Raw genomic sequence first — 17,422 nt, 5'->3', positions numbered from 1 at the left:
GTGGGGGAGGCAGCCGACATTCACATCCTCAACCCAGCGCTGGGACTTCGCTCATTGGTCAAGGGGAGGTGATGTCAGAGCCCCGGGGTGGGGTGGCGGCGCCTGGGGCGTGAGCAGGTGGCTGACACCCTCGGAGATCAGAATTCGGGGTTCCGAGGCGGAGACAGGGGGCCGGCCTGAGAGCGAGGTGGCACAGGGCCGTGCGGAGCCCCCAGGTGGATGCCAGGCTGGGCCCCTGGCGGGCCTGTGACGAGTCACATTACCTCGCTGAGCCTGTTTCCACACACGTGACAAGGAAGGGGGTGAACTAGGTGATCTCTAATCCTTCCAGCTCTTTCCACGGAACTCACTGGAGGGCCAGCTTCTTTGTCTGGAAAGAGCGTGCACAGCATTCTGCCTCCCAGGCCCATTTTGGTGACGCTGGGGCACGACACAGGATTGACAACAGGGCGCACAAGGGCGCCGGCTGTCCCAGAAGGACCCGGGGACTCGGAGACGGCAGAGGGTCTGGCGGGGACACGTCTTTCCCCTTTACCTCCCAGCCACAGACATGCTCTCTCCTCCTGCCCTACTCGGGGCCGCAGGGAGGACGATGCAGAGGGAAAATCGAGTTGTTCAAGGCTTACACAGCTCAGGGGCAAGACAGGAACCAGGCAGAACAGCTTTTATCTGTTTATTTAAAAACAGAATATCATTTTATATACAAATATGCACATATTTACACAAAATGTACACACTAGGACCCCAGATCTTTGGGCTCCACATCCAAAGTCCTGAGCTGGCCAGGGAGCAGGGGGTGAAATCCAGCTGTTTTCGGGCCAAGTGGGGCTTGGGTACAAAATCTAGGCATTCTGGCTGAGTGTGTTTCGGGTGGGCAAGGCAACGGTGGACCGTATCTAACCCCAGCACCCCCCCCAAAACTGCCAAAAGAGCCCCAGGCTAGTGGCCCGGAGGCCCCTGGGGGAAAGGAGACATTCTTGCCTCCAGCGGCAGCTTTGCCCCACCTGACCCCCCTCTCCCCTGGTCTGTAATCACGACCCTTTCTCCCTTACACCAACTCCGAACCAGGAGCCCTTGTCACCCAGTCCCCGCACCTCCCCCCCAAGGGACCACAAACAACTGGGGACGCAACTAAGAAAAAAGACGCGGTGGGGAAGGGACCGGGGAGCCTCTAGGGCCAGGGACCCCACCCTGTCCTCCTGCAGCCCCTGACCCAGGGGCTCACACCGTTGACTCAGACTCCACAACTCCAGGCTCCCTCCCAAGAGGCTGCCTAAATTAAAGTGTCTTAGCAGGAACACCTTTCAGAACCATGGGCGTTGGCCCCTGCTGGGGTCTGAGCACAGTCTCTTGGTCTCTCGGGAGGGGGGTGGCTGACCAGTGGCTGACTCCCAGGGTTGTCGGCTAGTCATACTCCAAGCAGTCCAAGCAGTAACCAACATCCAGAGGCAGCGCAAATTTTCTTTCAAAGACAATTTGAAAGAAATTCAAATTTTTGTGTCTCTTATTACAGTATTCGGAGCAGTATTCCCTACAGAAACTCCCCCAGCAGGTCTATTTATAGAAAATAGGCAGGTGCAGCAGGGCCCAGAGGCCACCAGAGGCCACCAGAGGGCCAGGGGCTTCTTCCCGAACAGGGTTAGCCTGGCAGGCCCCTGAGCTGGCCGCTTCACACTTGCCCCCGCTGGCTTTCAAGTGGAGGGAGCCCAGCTCCCCAGCTCAGAGGAGGCCAGAATCCAGCTCTGGCCTGTGCACCTGCGTCTGGCCCACCGTCTCCACCTCTTGCCTCCAACCTCTGCGTCATTAATACTGCTCTGGGGTCCGAGGAGATAACCTGCGCTTACAGATAGAGGTCACGCAGCCACACGACACGCCAGCAAACCCGCCACAGTTCACTTGGAGGCTGACATGAAGCACGGGCACATCACCCCCGCACAGGCACAAGGTCAGCGAACGCTCACACATGCACACGGTGATCTGTGCGCGCACACACACACACACACACACACAGGGAAGGACTCAACCAGCAGAGCCCCCCCTTTGTCGAACAGAGGGGCTGGAGGAAAAGGTCGAGCAGTCGGGATGGGGAGCATCTTCCTGAAGAAATAGGGTGTTTAGAGAGCCCCCTCTCCCCGAACAGAAATCCCCAGGTCAGCAGAAGGAGCCAGGCTTAGGGGACGGAGGCAGGCCTGGGTCAGACCAGATGCCCCCGCCCATTGATGTAGATGCCATTGCCTGTGGGTTTGGCCCGCAGGGTCCCGTTCTCTTGGACGAAATGGTTCATGGCCTGTTTGATGCCTTCGTCCCGATCTTCCTCCTCCTCTGCCCGCCCGGAGCCTGGAGACAGCAGTTCAGTCTGGGTTTCAATCTCCCTCACCGTGGTCAGCGTCGAGTAACTACGGCCCTCCGGCTCTTCGCTCTGGACGCCAAGGGCAGAGGGCAAGTCAGGAACCGAGGCAGGGGAGCCAGACGGGAGGGGGGCCGGGTGGGGAGCCGTAGGGTCAGAGGTCAGGGGCTCAGACACGGGGGCCAGGAATGAGCGTCAGGCGCGGAGGGGGGGGGAAGGAGAGCCACAGGTGAACAAAGGCACAGCCGAGGTGCCGGGCCCGAGACAGAGGGTCTGGTGAGGGGCGGCTGGCGCGCCACATCCCCGAGCAGGAGAGGGGCCTGAGGACAGTGGTGGGGACGCCGGTGGGGCCGGGGGGCCTCACCATCACAGAGCAGCTACTGTTGTCCTTGAGACTATCGGGGTGGCCCTCGGCTCTCAGCCCTACACTCTCCTCCGGCTGTGGGGCCCGGACATGGGGGAGGAGTCAGAACAGGGCTCAGCCTCCTCCGTCATCACCTCTCCCCCCACCCGACCTGTCCACCTGTCTGCCTGTCTGCTCTCCCTGACGCCCGTCCTCGCCCCCCCCCCCCGGCCCCACCCTGGAGCCAGGGCTGACGGCGGCTTCCCCGAGCAGCCCCGGGGGCCAGTGCTAAAGGGGGGCCAGGTGGACCCAGAGTGGACCCCAAAACAGCCCTACCCCCAGCCCAGGCCGCGAGTCAGTGGCCAGATCTGGCCGAGGGCTGTCTGTCCTCCTCGTCTGCAGAAGGGCCCCCCGAGCCCCCCTTCCCCCCACCTCTCTTCCCCACCCTTCCCCTCCCCCATCCCGCTCCCAGATGCACCCGACCTTGGCACACACCTGGCTCCTGGGGTCCGAGTGATGGGAGTGCAGCCTCCGGATGGAGTTCTCCCGGGTCAGGGTCAGCTCCTCCTCACTGGGAAAGACACGCCCTTGTTAGGAGCTGAGGGTACTGGTGGCTCCCAAGGTGGGCAGGCCAAGAGCCTATGTGAGCCGGGGCTGGAGGGTGTGGGGGCTGTGCTGTCCCCCCCCCCCCCAGTGTGAGTGAGTGGCTGCAGAGCGAGCGTGAGCCCCGCTAGGGTGTGTGTGCTTGGGGATACCCGGGCACGTGGATCTGGGCCTCCCCCCCCAACTCAGCTGTGGCCCCAGCCCCCCTGGCTCCCCGAAGGACCCTGCCCAGCTCCGGTCCATGAGCTCCCCAGCCGTCAGCACCACCCCCCCCCGCCCGCCTCCCCTCTCTCCTGGGTGCCGGCCCCCACCTCCCGCTCGGCCCCGCCGGCTTTGCCCCCAGCTTAGCTCCGCCCCCCCCCAGCGGCCACGACTCACTATTTCTGGGTCATCTGCTGAGCCTTGCGCCGATGGTACCGGGACATGAGCACGACCACCACCACCAGCAGGAGGAACAAGAGTGCGGCGATCACGCCCACCACCACCACCGAGGCCGACACCAGGTTCACCTGCTTCCCGGGGGCCTCCTGCGGGTCTGCGGGAGACAGGCCTCGGTCTGGGGGGGCTGCCCACACCCCCGCCCTCCCCAACCCTGCCCCCGTGTCCTCCCAACACACCCCCCAAACCACCCCCTCAGCCTGAGCCTTGCAAAATACACGCGGTCCAGCCCCCCCCCCCCCCGCCTCCGCCCCCAGCTCACCCTCTCTGTCTGTCACCGTTGCCCCTCTGGGCTCTCGGCCGGGCCCCCCCCCCCCCCCGTGTCTGCCCCGGTGCTCACCAAGGATGTCCACAGTGACCCGGGAATCCCTCGAAGAGAGCTCGTTGCTGACGTGGCACACGTAGACGCCGCTGTGCTCGGGGGTCAGCGGAGGAAAGCCCAGAGTGTCCCCTTCCGCTCGCACCCCGCTGGGCAGAGGCCCGTCCAACCTGGACGACAGGGAGGCTGCGGCGGCCCGAGGCTGCCCCCACCCAACGTGCCCGGGCAGCTCTCCCCTCCCGCCCCCGTGACGTCACCCGAGCCGCTGGCTGTTCCCACGGTGCCCCTCCCTCCCCCGGGCAGGTCTGGGCAGAGGCCCCTTCTCCCTGCCGCCCAGGCTGACCCGGGCACCCCCCCCCCCCCACACACACACACGTCACCTGGCACTGGGTACCAGGGAGACACGGTATGAGGTCCACACCGCAGGACACCCCGTCCCTCTCTGGGCTCAGACGGACTGGGAGAGTGTGACCGCACGCCCCAACACCCACGACATTGCGTGGCAGGGGACCTGAACGGAGCCCGGGGCACGCACGAGGCCACACGCACGGTTCATCCGCTCACGTGTGAGAATGTGCCTGTCGGGGGCTCGCACACGTGTGCACCTGACCCCTCCCCAACCCCCTGGACACCTGAGACCCGGGAAAAAGCCAAGGAACCGGCAGAGGCGGGTGGCTGGCACTTCTAAGGTGCTTCCAAGGGTCTTACAAGATCACAGCAGTGCCTTTTTGTCCTCTCCGCCTTGGGTACTCACGTAAACATATAAAACATTAATATTTAAATCTTGCGCTATGTCTCGCGATTGAAGAGTTAGGGGGAAAAGCCAAGGACTTACTAGCTTGTTCCCTCCCAACGACCGCGTGCATCGTGGGCCCCCGGCTGCAAGCCCATCGTGATATTTGGTGACCACGCGTATTCTTGAGTGGGCCTGAACACGTGCCCCACTTTATCCGGGGTCCAGAATATACCGTCCCAGCCCCTAATGAGGACACGGCAGCCCTGCGAGGGAAGGACCCTGGCCGCAAGCGAGGCCCTCCCCCCGGGGCCAGGCCCTTACCGTGTCCAGTTGTACGAGGGAGAAGGGTATCCCTCGCTCAGGCACTTGAGGGTAGCCCCTTCTCTGCCCACCTGCCACAGCTTTTGGTCTTCGAGGCCCCTCACAGAGGCCTCGGTGAGGACTGGAGTGGGAGGAGGGAGGAGGAAGAAGGGGAATGAGGCTTTCCATCATCTGCTCCTCCAGGGGCCCCCTGCTCGGGCCCCACCCTGCCCTTCTCTGTCCTTCTCATCTGCTTCCAAACCCAGCCCAGCCCAGCCTGGCCGCCGGGTCCTGGCCCCCCGGCTCCCGTGTGGAGCTCTGAGCTCAGAGCCCACTGTGGTTTGTCCGGGCAACGAGCCTAGAAGTCCCTCAGCAAAGAGTCACGCTTTTTCGGAATCCCCTGTGGTCCCCCCGGCACAGTGCTGGTCGCGGAACAGGTGTTCCGTCAATGCTCCCTGATTCTCCAAAGACGTAAGCATCCTACTTGTCTCTACATTTCCTTGACAAACATTTGCCGAGGGCCTACTTTGTGCCAAATGCTGGGTTCGTATGAATAGAAAACAGCCCTGTGCCCGGAGAGGCTCTGAGCTTAGTGCTGGGAAAACGGTATCTGCTGCGGACTGAGGACCATTCAAGCACTCAGCGTCGTGTGAGATGCTTTGCGTTCGTGGTTTCTAATTCCCATCGGAGCCCTGTAAAGTTCGTATAATTATACTCCTGCTGCGGAGGAAAATGAAGACGGACAAGATTGACTAACAGCCGGTGCACGGCAGAAAGAGGGCCTGTCCGACCAGAACCAGGGTCAAGCTGTGGGGCCCGAAGCTGTCTCTCTTCGTGTGCGTCACACAGTGCTTTCAAGTCTGTGTTTATACCGGATTCTCCCCACAACCCTGTGGCGTAGGACAACCCCCTTTGTAAGCGGGACACCAAAGGCCAGAGAGGTCTGAGTGATCTGTCAAGGTCATCCGGGACGGCCTCCTGGTCTTCGACCTTTGCACTAGGGGTCTCCCGGCCACACGAGGCCGCCTTTCACGATCCAGCCTGGCCAGACTGGTGAGTCTCTACCCAAGGTTCAAGTACTCACAGGCCACTTGGAGGATGTGGGTGATCCTTTGGTCCTGCAGCAGGCCAGGATGGGACACCACGCAGGTGAGTGGCTGCCCATTCATGCTGCGGCTGGGCACCAGGTGGAACTCCGAAGTGACAGCAGCTGAGCGGGAGTGCTTGAAGGAGCGGCTGGTCGCGGTGCCCTTGACCTCTGTGTCCCAGGTCACGCTGGGGGCTGGGCTGCCCTCTGCCGTGCAGGAGGCTGCCAGCGTCAGGCCCTGGCCTTCTTCTAGCGCCGGACCAGGGTTCAGTGAGGGCAGGGGAGGCACTGCAGGGGGGAGGAGGCAGGGGTCACGGTCTGCACACCCGTCCGGAGGCCCTGGCCCGTCCCAGCTCGGTCTTGCAGGGAAACATTTCCAGGCCCTGTTCGTTGTCTTATCTCACCAACGTGGACACCACCAGATGAGTGGTAGGCTTTCAGCTTTCTCCATTGTTTTGATTTTGAAAATTTTTTTTACAATGAGCAGGGATCATTTTTTAATAAAAAATGATGAAGTAAATAAAAAGCTGACCAGATAACATCTCTGTGCTAATAATAATAGCCAGCACTTAGTGAGCACTTATCATGTGCCGGGTATCGTGCTAAACACTCGATCGATGTTGTCTCATTAATCCTGCCGGCGGGCCAGCGAGGTGGGCATCCCTACCCCTGTTCTACAAGTCAGGACACCGGCGCGTTGGGGAGGTGAGAGGATTTGTCCCAGATGGTCAGCTGTTGGAGGATGGGGCCCAGATTCACACTCAGGATTTTCACCCCCAAGGCTAGTGTTACTAAGTTCCACGCAGATCAAGGGAAACTGAAGAAGGTTCTTTATTTCTATCTTCTTGACATGAACAGCTCAAGCACAAAATGCAAAAGCCTTAAGTAGACCATAGGTCTAGGGCATCCATCGACCACAAGAGCCCACAGCGCAAAATGGTGGTTTAAAAGAAAGGTGGGGGCGCCTGGGTGGCTCAGTGGGTTAAGCGTCTGACTTGGGCTCAGGTCACGATCTCACTGTCCGTGAGTTCGAGCCCCGCGTCGGGCTCTGTGCTGACTGCTCAGAACCTGGATCCTGTTTCAGATTCTGTGTCTCCCTCTCTCTCTGACCCTCCCCCGTTCATGCTCTGTCTCTCCCTGTCTCAAAAATAAATAAAACGTTAAAAAAAAAAATTAAAAAAAAAAAGAAAGGTGATGGTGAGGGGCGCCTGGGTGTCTGAGTTGGTTGAGCGTCTGCCTCTTGACTTTGGCTCTCAGGTCATGATCTCACGGTCTGAGATCGAGCCCCGCATCAGGCTCTACCCTGACGGTGCAGAGCCTGCTTGCTTGGGACTCTCTGTCTCCTCTCTCTGCCCCTCCCAGGCAGGTGCAGGCGCTCGCTCGCTCTCTCTCTCTCTCTCAAAATAAACAAATAAACTTAAAAATAAAATAAGGTAAAATAAAAGGTGATTGTGATCTCCAGCCACATTCACTGAAGGTCCAGACCAGGAAAGGTATGAGCCCCACTGGTCAGGCACAGCCACGCCCGTTGGGGGCTGGGTCCCCGTGGTTCATATCTCAGCCCCACATTTTAAAATCGTCGATGGCCAGGGAGGCTGCGAAGCAGTGCCTTTGGTAGAACCACTGCGGGAACTAGTAAGTGTAACTTCCGGAAGAGGAGACTGGGGGCTGGGGTGGGCGTGGGGAATGGCAAAGGTCCTCAGCTCTTTGAAAGGCTCGCGGGCAGAGGAGAGAATGAGCCTGTGCCACCTTGCTTCGGAGGGCGACAGCGACCAGGGAGGGTGGTGCAAGTCAACAGAAGAATGTTCTATTACGTGGACTCTTCCCCCAGGCTGACCGCTGTGTGCGTGGCAAGCTGCTGAGGTCACTCGGAGGGAATTTCTGGATTGGGTGGGAGGATGGGCTGCGCCGGGCTCCCTCACCCCTACGGGACCCCACCTCTTACTCCCGCTCGCCCGCTGCCCCACGCCTCTCGGCGCCCCCCACCCCCGCTCTCGCCTGCGAAGCCGCGGGCGAGGGCCTGGTGGCCCCGTGCGCCCGGCACCCCACTTACCCAGCACGCGGAGCCGCAGCCGCGTCTGGAAGCTGCCTGCGGGGAAGGTGCTGACGCGACACTCGTACTCGCCCTCGTCGGCCTGCACCGCGTTGCGCAGGAGCACGGCGCCGTCCAGGGGGCTGCGTGGAGGCGGCGGCTGCTCCACGCGGCCCTCGTAGGCCGCGCTCACGTGCAGCCCGTACTTGGAGTGCAGCAGCGCGAGCTCCCGGGCGCCCTCGCCCGCGTCCACCCGAGCCCACGCCACCTGCCCCACCTGCTCGCCGGGCTCCCCTCGGTAGAAGCAGGGCAGCTTGGCGTCCTGGCCCAGCACCACGGTCACCGGGTCCGAGGTCTCCAGCTCGCCCGCCCGGCAGCGGCCTGCAGGGGGCAGACAGGAGCAGCCTAGATTAGGGGCGCGGCGGGAACCCCGGGGGGAGCACTTCCTCATGCAGACGCCCGGGGGCGAGGAGGCCACCGGAACTCCTGGAGCACTTTCTGCTTGCCAAGCGCGTTCAGTCCATTACCTCATTAGATCCACACAGCATTCCCGAGGTGGGCGTTATTATCGCCATTTGACAGATGAGGAAACTGAGGCCCAGAGAGAGGAAGTGACTTGCCTAAGGCCACGGGGACGCCGGGTGGGAGAGCCACACCCTCTCTCAGCCCAGGAGTGTGGAGGCTGCAGCTGGAGAGAGGCAGCCTCCGCCCTCAGGGAGTTCCCAGTCCTCTCACGAAAATGGGTTTTGGGCGTAGAGACCGGGGAAGCCCTGGGCAAACCTTCACAGAAGGTTCAACCCACCAAGGAGGGGGCGGGGGCGGGGGGGAAAGTGAACGCTTTCAGGAAGTGTGGCCGGGAGACGAGGCAGGGATGGAAGGCAGCTGGCGGCTGGGATGGGGCACGTAGGGGGCGAAAGGGGCCCTTCGGAACATTCTTTTCATGGCTTCAAGATGACCGATCTGGATTCCCAGAGAGCAGGCCTTCTCTGTGGGAGGAATGGCCGCAACGGAGGCTCAGAGACAGGAATGACAAGTCACTGAAGACAGAAAGGCCCCAGGTCAGAAGCCCAGAGAGATGAGGTCAGGGCAGACACCCAGCGACAGGGTCAGAACGGTGGCGAGCGAGCCGGAATCAGAGGGGCAGAGACGGGGACCAGCGGGGAAGGGCGAGCGTTCTGTGCATCGACAAGAACAGCACGCAGCACCCAGGGGCATCTATCAGGTCACCTTGTTTTCAAAGAAGGATCCCTTTCCTGTCTTGTCCTCATGGAACCTGAGGTCTGGAGACACATTTTGTGGACGTGTATGGAAAGGCGTGACGGTCTCTGATTTAGTGCTCAGGGGTGTGTTGCAGGCCACTTGGGGGATGGGACAGTCACCGTGGACCCGCGTCCTGCGGGAGGGCCTCGTGCATGAGCTGGGTAGGACCAGGAGGGGGAGACCCCGGAAAGGGATTCCAGGTGAGGGACCCAGAGGGGTGGAGAGGCTGGCTGGCTCAGGAAGCAGGGCGGAAAGGACGCACCTAAGGCAGGCGGTGTGCATCCAGCAGGACAGATATGCGTGCTTGGGCCTTGCACACCAGGGGAAGGAACTCATGGGGAGCCATCACTGCGGCAAGAGGCCAGTGGCTGTGTGCCCTCTGGCTGGAAAGCAGGGAGACTGAAGCCCCGAGACTCTCTAGGAACCCTTCATGCTGTGGGACAGGGAGGAGGGGACAGTCCTGGAGGACCCTCAGCAGGATTTGATCACTGACCAGAGAGAGAGAGAGAGAAAAGAGAGGCCGGACAAAGACAACTCCTACCGGTTCCAGGATGAGTGACGTAGAGGGGGGGGCGGGGCCTGGGGAAACTCAGGGTCCAGGAGGAATAAATAAATTCGTGGAATAAGGCATGTGAAACGCAGGGCTGGGGGCAGAGGGAGGGTTCTCTCTGGGAAGCCAAGAGCTCTCTGCCTTGGGATGTATATCCAGCAACGCCCCGCAGCGCGCAGCCCCTGCCTCTGGCCACACATGCCTGGCTCACCCGGGCCCCTCCCGGGAGGTGCTCCTCCCGGTGTCTGGAGGGATGACTCCTACTCAGCCTTAGACTCCGCTTAGACAACGCTTCCTCCGCCACCCCACCCCCACCTCAGGCAGAATGAGGGGCCCTCGCTCCGTCCTGCCCTAGCGCCCTGCTCTGACCTCGCCACCGTACTGTATCCCCCCTGGATTGCATTTGGGCGCTTCCCGTCTGCCTCTCCCGCCGGACGGAGCTGCCCAAGAGAAGAAGCTGGGTCTCACATCACATAGGGAAACACGGTTTTCTGACTTAGGGCTCAGTGGCAGGTGGTCTGCCTTCTTGGCACATAAGGGGACCTCGATGAATGTTTATGGAATGAATGAATGAATGAGAGAGAGAGAGAGAGACAGGGAGAAGAAGGAAAAGGTAGAGCGAGCAGGAATGAACCTTGGGCTGGGCTGGGCAGACAGGGAGGGGGTTGGCATGGCAGCCCGGGGTGGAGGCAGGCTGGGCTGGCTACCTGGGTTCGATGCCAGAGGGAACAGCTCTGACCGCTCACAGGGAGAAGGCCGGGGCTGGATGGGGCAGTTATGGAGGGAGGAAGTGGTCCACTCGGATGGACCAGAGGGCTCCGGGGAGGCTGAGCATAAGCCAGAGGAAGGGGGTCCCGTGACCCTGTGAGCCGGGGCGGAGGGAGGGAGGGTGCTGTCGGGAGCTGGGAGGACCCAAACGGGACGGGACAGACCTGCAGGGCCAGATACCGGGGCCCTGACCTGCCTAAGCTGGTGTGGGTCCCACCCAGCCCGGCCTGGGAGTCCGGCTCACCACCCGCACCCTTCCTTGGCAGGGAGCAGGGCTGCCAAGGAAGGGCTGGAGGTGGGCTGGAGATGGGGGCTCAGCCCCAGCGCATCCTCTGCTTCAAGCACTGGTTTCCGCAGGCACAGGGGTCACAAGCCCTGCTCCGCTGGGACACTCAGACCCTTCTACGGGACACCGTCGGATGGTGTATTTCCCATCCCTATCCCTATGCTTGCCAACCATCCGGCCCCTCTCCACAACCCATTGCCCACATTTTCCCCAACATATGTCTCCCTTAGGGCACAACAAACCATATGCCCGCGTCGCGGTCCTCTGCGTCCCTCCCCGTAAGTCCAAGATCCCCACCGCCGAGCAACAAGCCCACGCTTCGCAGGATGAAGAACCCAATAAAACAGGAGAGCCCCTTCAGGACCTCTCCCACAGCCCCCCATTGTCCTAAGTCCCCTATTCACCAGGAGCATCACAGCTTCGGGCAACAGCCCCTCACACTTCATACACACACACACACACACACACACACACACACAGGGGCTGCGACAGAAGGAGGAGAGAACTTGGGCTCTAGAATCCCCATCCTGGACTAAACTGGACCCAGAAGCCCAGACTCCCAGGCCAGGGCAGGCCGGCGCTGCCTCCTCCCTCTCTCCCCCACCCAGTGCCCGCCTGGCGTCAGCATGATGATGTCACCAGAGCGAAGGAGACACGCCGCCCGCCTGGTGAGGTCACCCTGCGGGCATGTAGTTGCCAGGCCGGGCCAAGCCCACGGACCCTTCTGCTGCGAACTGTTCGCCGAGGCTGGTGGACTCTGCTGGCTGGGCACTCCTCCCTCTGACCGTCCCCACCCCTCCTCCCGGGAGCACAGGACGCTGGTCAGGAGCCCTGGTGATTCAGATGCCGCCACAGAGCAGCAGGCCCAGCCACAGCCGCCACCAGCCATCACCTTGCGCAAGGAAAGAACAGGCCCAACTGGCCAGACGGGATCCCTGCCCTCGGCCTCCCCCACCCCTGGCCAGGCCCCCACGGGCCTCTTTGGGGCCCTGCCCTCTGTGTACCCCGCCCGCTCCCAGACAGGCCCTCCATTCCTGGTCTGGGTTGGCTCTCTGGGTCCCAGCTTTCCTCTGTGTGGGGGGCCTGGCCTCTGATCTCAGGAGGGGAAACTGAGGCTAGCAGCTGCAGATAACAGCGTCGTTGGGCAAGGAGGCTTTCCTCTGTGAGGGGCCTTTCTCCCTCGGTATCCCCTGCATCTAGGGGTCCTGGCGACGAGTCTGTGCATGAGTCTTTTGCGTGTGAATGTCTGATCACTTTGGGAGAGGGCCTGGCGGGGTGTAAGTGAGGCCGACTCCTTACTGAACTTGGGGGTGTTTTGCACTTCTAAGCGCTCACGTGTTATCGTTAGGAAGGTGTCTGTGCTCGCCTGCCTCCAGAGACAAGAGCCACGGAGTGGTCTGTGTGCAAGCGTGCGCGCTCCCGTCCCGCGGAATTCTGAACACAGGGTAAATGTTTTGATGCTGGTCCCTCCTGGCTTCCACGTGTCTGTCTGTCTTAGCTGCCCGTGGTCAGTGGTGGGTTGGCTCTGCCCCTTCGCCTCTGCGGCCCGTCTGGAGCCGAGCCAGGCACCCCTCCCCACCTCACCCCAGACTTGAGGGCAGATTCATCTCAGGCGGAGGTACCCAGAGATGAGGTCACTGTCCCTCCAGGTGATGGGAAACTGCCGTCAAGGACTCCTCAGCAGAGCAAAACAGAGGCTCACCCTCCCCTGGCTCCTCAGGCTCCTGCTAGAAGGACTCCCCCCCCCTCCCCCGACCCCCCAACCACCTCCCTCGGCCCCCCAGGAGGCCTCTCCCTGGGAATCTCTGTCAGGCCTCTGCTGCTGCCACCACCAGAAAAACCAGCTCTAGCTCCGGGCCTGGGGTGAGGGTTGTCTGGTGTGGGTTTGGTGGGAAGGGAGGTGGGGGGGGGGGGGGGACGGGACTCCTGCTTAGGGCTAGGGGGAGGGGTCCAAGCGGTCCAGGGGCTCAGGCTCCTTTGTTAACTCTTGCCTCCCCTCGCCCCACAGTGGCAGCCTCTACCAGACAGAGCTGGAATGGGTGGGAGTGTTTGGGGTAAGAAAGAACCTGGGAGGAGCCCTGAAGCCCCCCATTCAAGACAGGTGACATCAACCACCCGGCAAGCCCTTTTTTCTTCCACCCTTCCTCCCATAACCTTGGCCTTGGCGGTGCTAAGGAGCCTGGAAAACCAGGAGACTCTCCGTCTGCCTTCATCCACGTCCCTCACTTGGCCCCCATCGTCCTAAGCCCCCAGCTTAGTGACAGCTTCCCAACCCGGGCAAAGTGCCCACCCACAGATTAGTGTCTGGGGAGGGGGGCCACACCAATCACAAAGGCAGCTGAGAACAATGGGGGGAGGACAGGCCTTGAGGCAGCCCGGCTCTGGCCCAGACACAGCTCCCAGCACAGATAAGTCCCCTAAACCCCCCCGGAGCCAGAGTCTGAGCCCGGCTGAGTCACGACAACAGCCACACTGTGGGTGGGAGACCCAGAATTCAGCTTCTCCCAAACTCCTGAGATCTTAGCCACCCCGCACCCCTAAATCCTGCCAGCCACCTCCCCCCAAAGTGGGGGCCAGCTCTGCCCCACCCCAAATCAACCCAGCTCTCAGGACACCAGTTACAAAGGCAAGCGAGGAGGGGGTGGCCAGAAAACGCTGGGAAAAGTTCCTGGGGCCAGAGGCTCCCCGTCCCAGGGAGAGAGAGAGACGATCCAAACCACCTCCTTCACAGCCCTCCTCTACGAGGCTTGGTGGCCCGGCCCCAGTTCTGAACTTGACCTTCGCGTGCGGTTTTAGATTCAGCCCCTAGGCTCCTGTCCTCCCTTCCCTCCTGACTCAGCTCCCCACCCCACCCCCAGCCTTCTACTCTGCTAGCCTTTGGTCAGTGCTAGAGTAAGCTTTGGCGGCCGGAAAGCCCAGGCAGTCTCTCCTCCCGAGGCCTAGCTCCCTACAGTGGCTGTCCTCCTCAGCCTGGAGGACTCCAGGGCCCCGAGATGATGCTCCAGAAGCTGGGACCGTGCGCTGTGCCACAAACTCCTCACCGCCATCTCTGTAGCTGGGGTCCTCTGAGCCCAGCCCCCGCGAAACACCCGGGTGGGACCAAGGTCACTGGGGCCACGGGGCTTCCCTTGTGATTCTCCTAGTCCCCGCTACCTTGGGTGGGGAAGCTAGCTTCCCTTTCTGGCTTCCCTGGGTTAGGGTAGGTCCTGCAGGAAAGGGCCTGCCCCCCTCTGTAAACAGGAACAGAAAAGCAGGGATGGGGGCCCCTCCCTTTCTAGGAAACTAACCTCAGGTAGAAAGCCGATCCTAATCTTTGGAGGGCACAGAATTCAGGGCAACCCCCCCTCCCAACACTCTGGCCCTACAATCGGGTCCAGACAAAGAGCTAGAAACTAGCATCCCACTGGAGGGGTGTCTGTAGATTTGAGCCGGTCGGCTGCAGGACAGGAGATGGAGGGAGTAGGGAGGGGACCTTACCCGGAAATTCATCCCATTAAGGAGAGACAAAGAACTGTGGTGTCAGGCACCTCCCAAGCCTGGGCTCCTCTCCCTGTCAGGGGTGGGGCAGGGCCCTGGGGCTCAGAGCTCTAATGGCCCAGGAGTGGGGGGGCACTGATTTGCAGCAGGGCAGGGGCGGAAGGCAGCATCCGGCATAAAGCTACCTTGGTCCCCACTGAGAGATGGGCCAGGACCCTTCCCCCCGCCATCACCGCAGCCAGACTGACCGCCTCTTCCTGCACCCAGCACCCCCCTTCGGTCAGCGGCTGGACAGGCACACCGCCACAGGACTGCAGAGCTGGAAGGCCCATAGAGATCCCGGGGTCCCACCTCGTGGGCTGCCGAAGTCTACGTTCTTAGTTGCCAAAGGTCACCTAGCAAATGGAGACCAGAAATGGGGCCACAACGTAAGCCTCCGGACTCCCAGCCCAAAGCTCTTTCGGAGGCAAGACCTCCGGCTTTCTGGGGGCTTCCACAGAGAGGAGCCAGAAGGGGGGCGGCAGTGGATGTGGTCGTCAGGCTGGGAACCTGGGGCCCGCGCTGCAGGCCTCAGAGCACCCTCCAGCTCTGTGCAGGTCCTCGCAGCCATGGGTGGGGGGGGGGGGGCGGCTCACCGGGCCCCAGTTACCCCGGATAATTCTGGAGTTAGGGTGCCCCTGTAGCCACGGCACCTGTCCATCGGGCATTGGGCAAGGTCGGGGTGATGCCCTGACTGCAGGAGGTCTCCTCTCCCCTTCCCTGGGCTTCTCTTAGAAAGAACAGCCTCACGTCCTGGAAAAAGAAGGCAGGACCACGTCCCGTTTGCCACCACATCTCCAGCATTTAGTCCCCTGGCTGTGCCCCGTGCACACTCAGACCTACTAGCCTTTAACAGACTGGAGGCTGGGAGACCCTGGACACTCGCCCTGGTCTTGCTGCTAACACTGAGTCGTCTTGAGACGTCGCTTGCCTGTTTGTCTCAGTTTTGCTGTCTGTAAAATGAGGCAGTTAGAGCGGCGGCCTCTCTGACCCTTTCCATGTCCTGAGACATTGTGGCTCCACTCTTCAAGGGTGGCCAGGTCCCCCAGAAAAGTGGCTGCCGAGTTCTCTGGCCCCAGCGACCAGACCCCACCCTCTGGGCCTGAGCAAGTGAGGAGGGTTGTCTGGAAGATGGGAGTTAAGGCAGGGGTGGAAAGCAGAGGGGCTGGAGCTCAGGACCCTGTGACTGGAGACTGGCCGATGCCCTTGCATCCCCCCTCCACTATAAGATCAGACAGGAGCAGTGCCCCCCCCCCCACCCCCCATCTGTGCCTCATGCTCCTGACAGCTTCAGCTGGTGACGGAGGGAGAAGGAATCCCTGCCGGGCCCCGCTGGACAATGACACTTCCTTGCTCCTGGGCCTATCCAGACAGGGCTCTGTCTTCCCAGGACAAAGATTCCCCAGTTACTCATTACTCTGGAAAGAGCCTAGGGAATCCCACTGTGGTGTCACTGTGCCTACACATGCTTAGACACACGCACACACACGCATTCTGTCCCCCACTCTGGAGATTGTCAATTCCTGTAATTTACATCTACTACATACACATTAGACAGGAGTAACCGAAGGCATCCAGATGAGAAAATGAGGAGACAGGGAATAAACAAAAGGAGACCACACCCTATCTAGAAGCTACTCTACCCTAGACCTCCCCTCATCTAAGCATCACCGCCCCCATTAAATAGTGTCTCCAGGGAAAGAGAGGGGCCCGAGGGAAGGTGCCCCAGCTCCCCCCCTTGTCTCCCAGCAGGTGCTCCAAAGCCGGTGCTGTAGGACCTCATAAGGAGAAGGGAACAGAAGGGCCCTGGCCACGGTCTGGGCATCAGGCTTCCTGCACCCTGATGACTGCTGACACCAGCTCCGCCCTGAGTCAGCCCAGCTCCAGTCAGCACTTCTGGAGCCCCGGGAGCAGGCGAAGGAGCCTCCAGGAAACCCTGGGGTGAGAGGGTCCCCCACCTGTGCCACCTCCCTGCCCCACCTGCACTGGGTCGACACGTCCGCTCCCCGGGCTGAGGCAAGGCTGTGGCAGAGGCGGGCAGGGCCCCCAGACGCAGGGCTGTGGCCTGGGGCTGGAAGAGGGCGCGAAGGGAAAGAGTGAGGCTGGCCCTTCTGGGGGCGCCATCGGCGGTGGGGGGGTGGGGGTGGGAGAGAGAGATTGGTTGCTCAGTCCAGAGTCAAAGGGAAGAGAATGTTTAGGTGTGCGTGTGTCCGTGTGTGCGTGTGCGTGCGTGCGTGTGCGTGTCTGTGCTGGCTCGGGCTCAGAAGCAAGGGTCCCGATGGTTCAGGCAAGTCCTACCTGGAAACGATAGCAGCAGCAGCAGCAGCAGCAGCAAGGCCACGGGCCCCCGCATCTTGGCTCCCAGGGACAGGGGCATCGGTGGAAAGGCAGAGCCGCCCAGTGTTTCTGACGGTCCCCTGAGTTCTCCCTGGGAGCCGGCTCTAGAGCTGGGTAGGGCGCGACCCGGAAGGCAGGAAATCACGGAGTCCTCAGGCACTGCCTCGCCTGCCTATCCCTCCGGGGTCTCTGCTGGGGACCCAGCCCTCCTCTACCCGCCCAGCTCCGGCTACCCCCGAAAAGCCGTGATCGGGAGCTCCGAGCTCCCCCAGAGCTGCTTCCCACGCCGTGGCCAACGACGACGGCAGAAACCTGGGAACCTGCTCAGCAGGTCAGAACAGGTGCGTCTCCGGGGGTTGGGCCTGGCACGAAGACGTACCAGCCACCGCCCCCACGGCCTGGGCTAGCTAATGGGCGCCAGGGAGGGAGGGCAGGAGGGAAGGACCCGGCGGTGGTGGTGGTGGCGGCGGGGCGGGGGTGGGGGGGGATCCCATCGTCAG

The 17,422-nt window shown here is 61.7% G+C and overlaps 1 protein-coding gene across 4 annotated transcripts; it reads right to left on the bottom strand.

The window, feature by feature from the left end:
• Positions 1 to 48: 48 nt before the first annotated feature.
• NECTIN4 (nectin cell adhesion molecule 4) lies at positions 49 to 16,962 on the bottom strand. Of its 4 annotated transcripts, XM_042924585.1 has the most exons (9): positions 16,884 to 16,962; positions 8,227 to 8,586; positions 6,171 to 6,461; positions 5,108 to 5,228; positions 4,072 to 4,220; positions 3,672 to 3,828; positions 3,186 to 3,261; positions 2,712 to 2,786; positions 60 to 2,419 (listed from the first exon to the last, which is right to left on the bottom strand). In XM_042924585.1, exons 1-9 carry the CDS (start codon positions 16,960 to 16,962, stop codon positions 2,195 to 2,197), a joined length of 1,533 nt encoding a protein of 510 aa, XP_042780519.1. In that variant the 3' UTR covers positions 60 to 2,194. The 4 variants fall into 4 exon arrangements, with proteins under 4 accessions (XP_042780517.1, XP_042780516.1, XP_042780518.1 ...); XM_042924582.1 differs by lacking the exon at positions 16,884 to 16,962 and having other exon boundaries at positions 57 to 2,419; positions 3,174 to 3,261; positions 8,227 to 8,678; XM_042924583.1 differs by lacking the exons at positions 2,712 to 2,786; positions 16,884 to 16,962 and having other exon boundaries at positions 49 to 2,419; positions 3,174 to 3,261; positions 8,227 to 8,678.
• Positions 16,963 to 17,422: the final 460 nt, after the last annotated feature.

The sequence above is a fragment of the Panthera leo genome, chromosome F3, assembly GCF_018350215.1.
Source record: "Panthera leo isolate Ple1 chromosome F3, P.leo_Ple1_pat1.1, whole genome shotgun sequence".
NCBI classification, from domain to species: domain Eukaryota; kingdom Metazoa; phylum Chordata; class Mammalia; order Carnivora; family Felidae; genus Panthera; species Panthera leo.
Note: the sequence above shows the minus strand (reverse complement) of the source record. Positions and strands in the feature narration are given on the sequence as shown.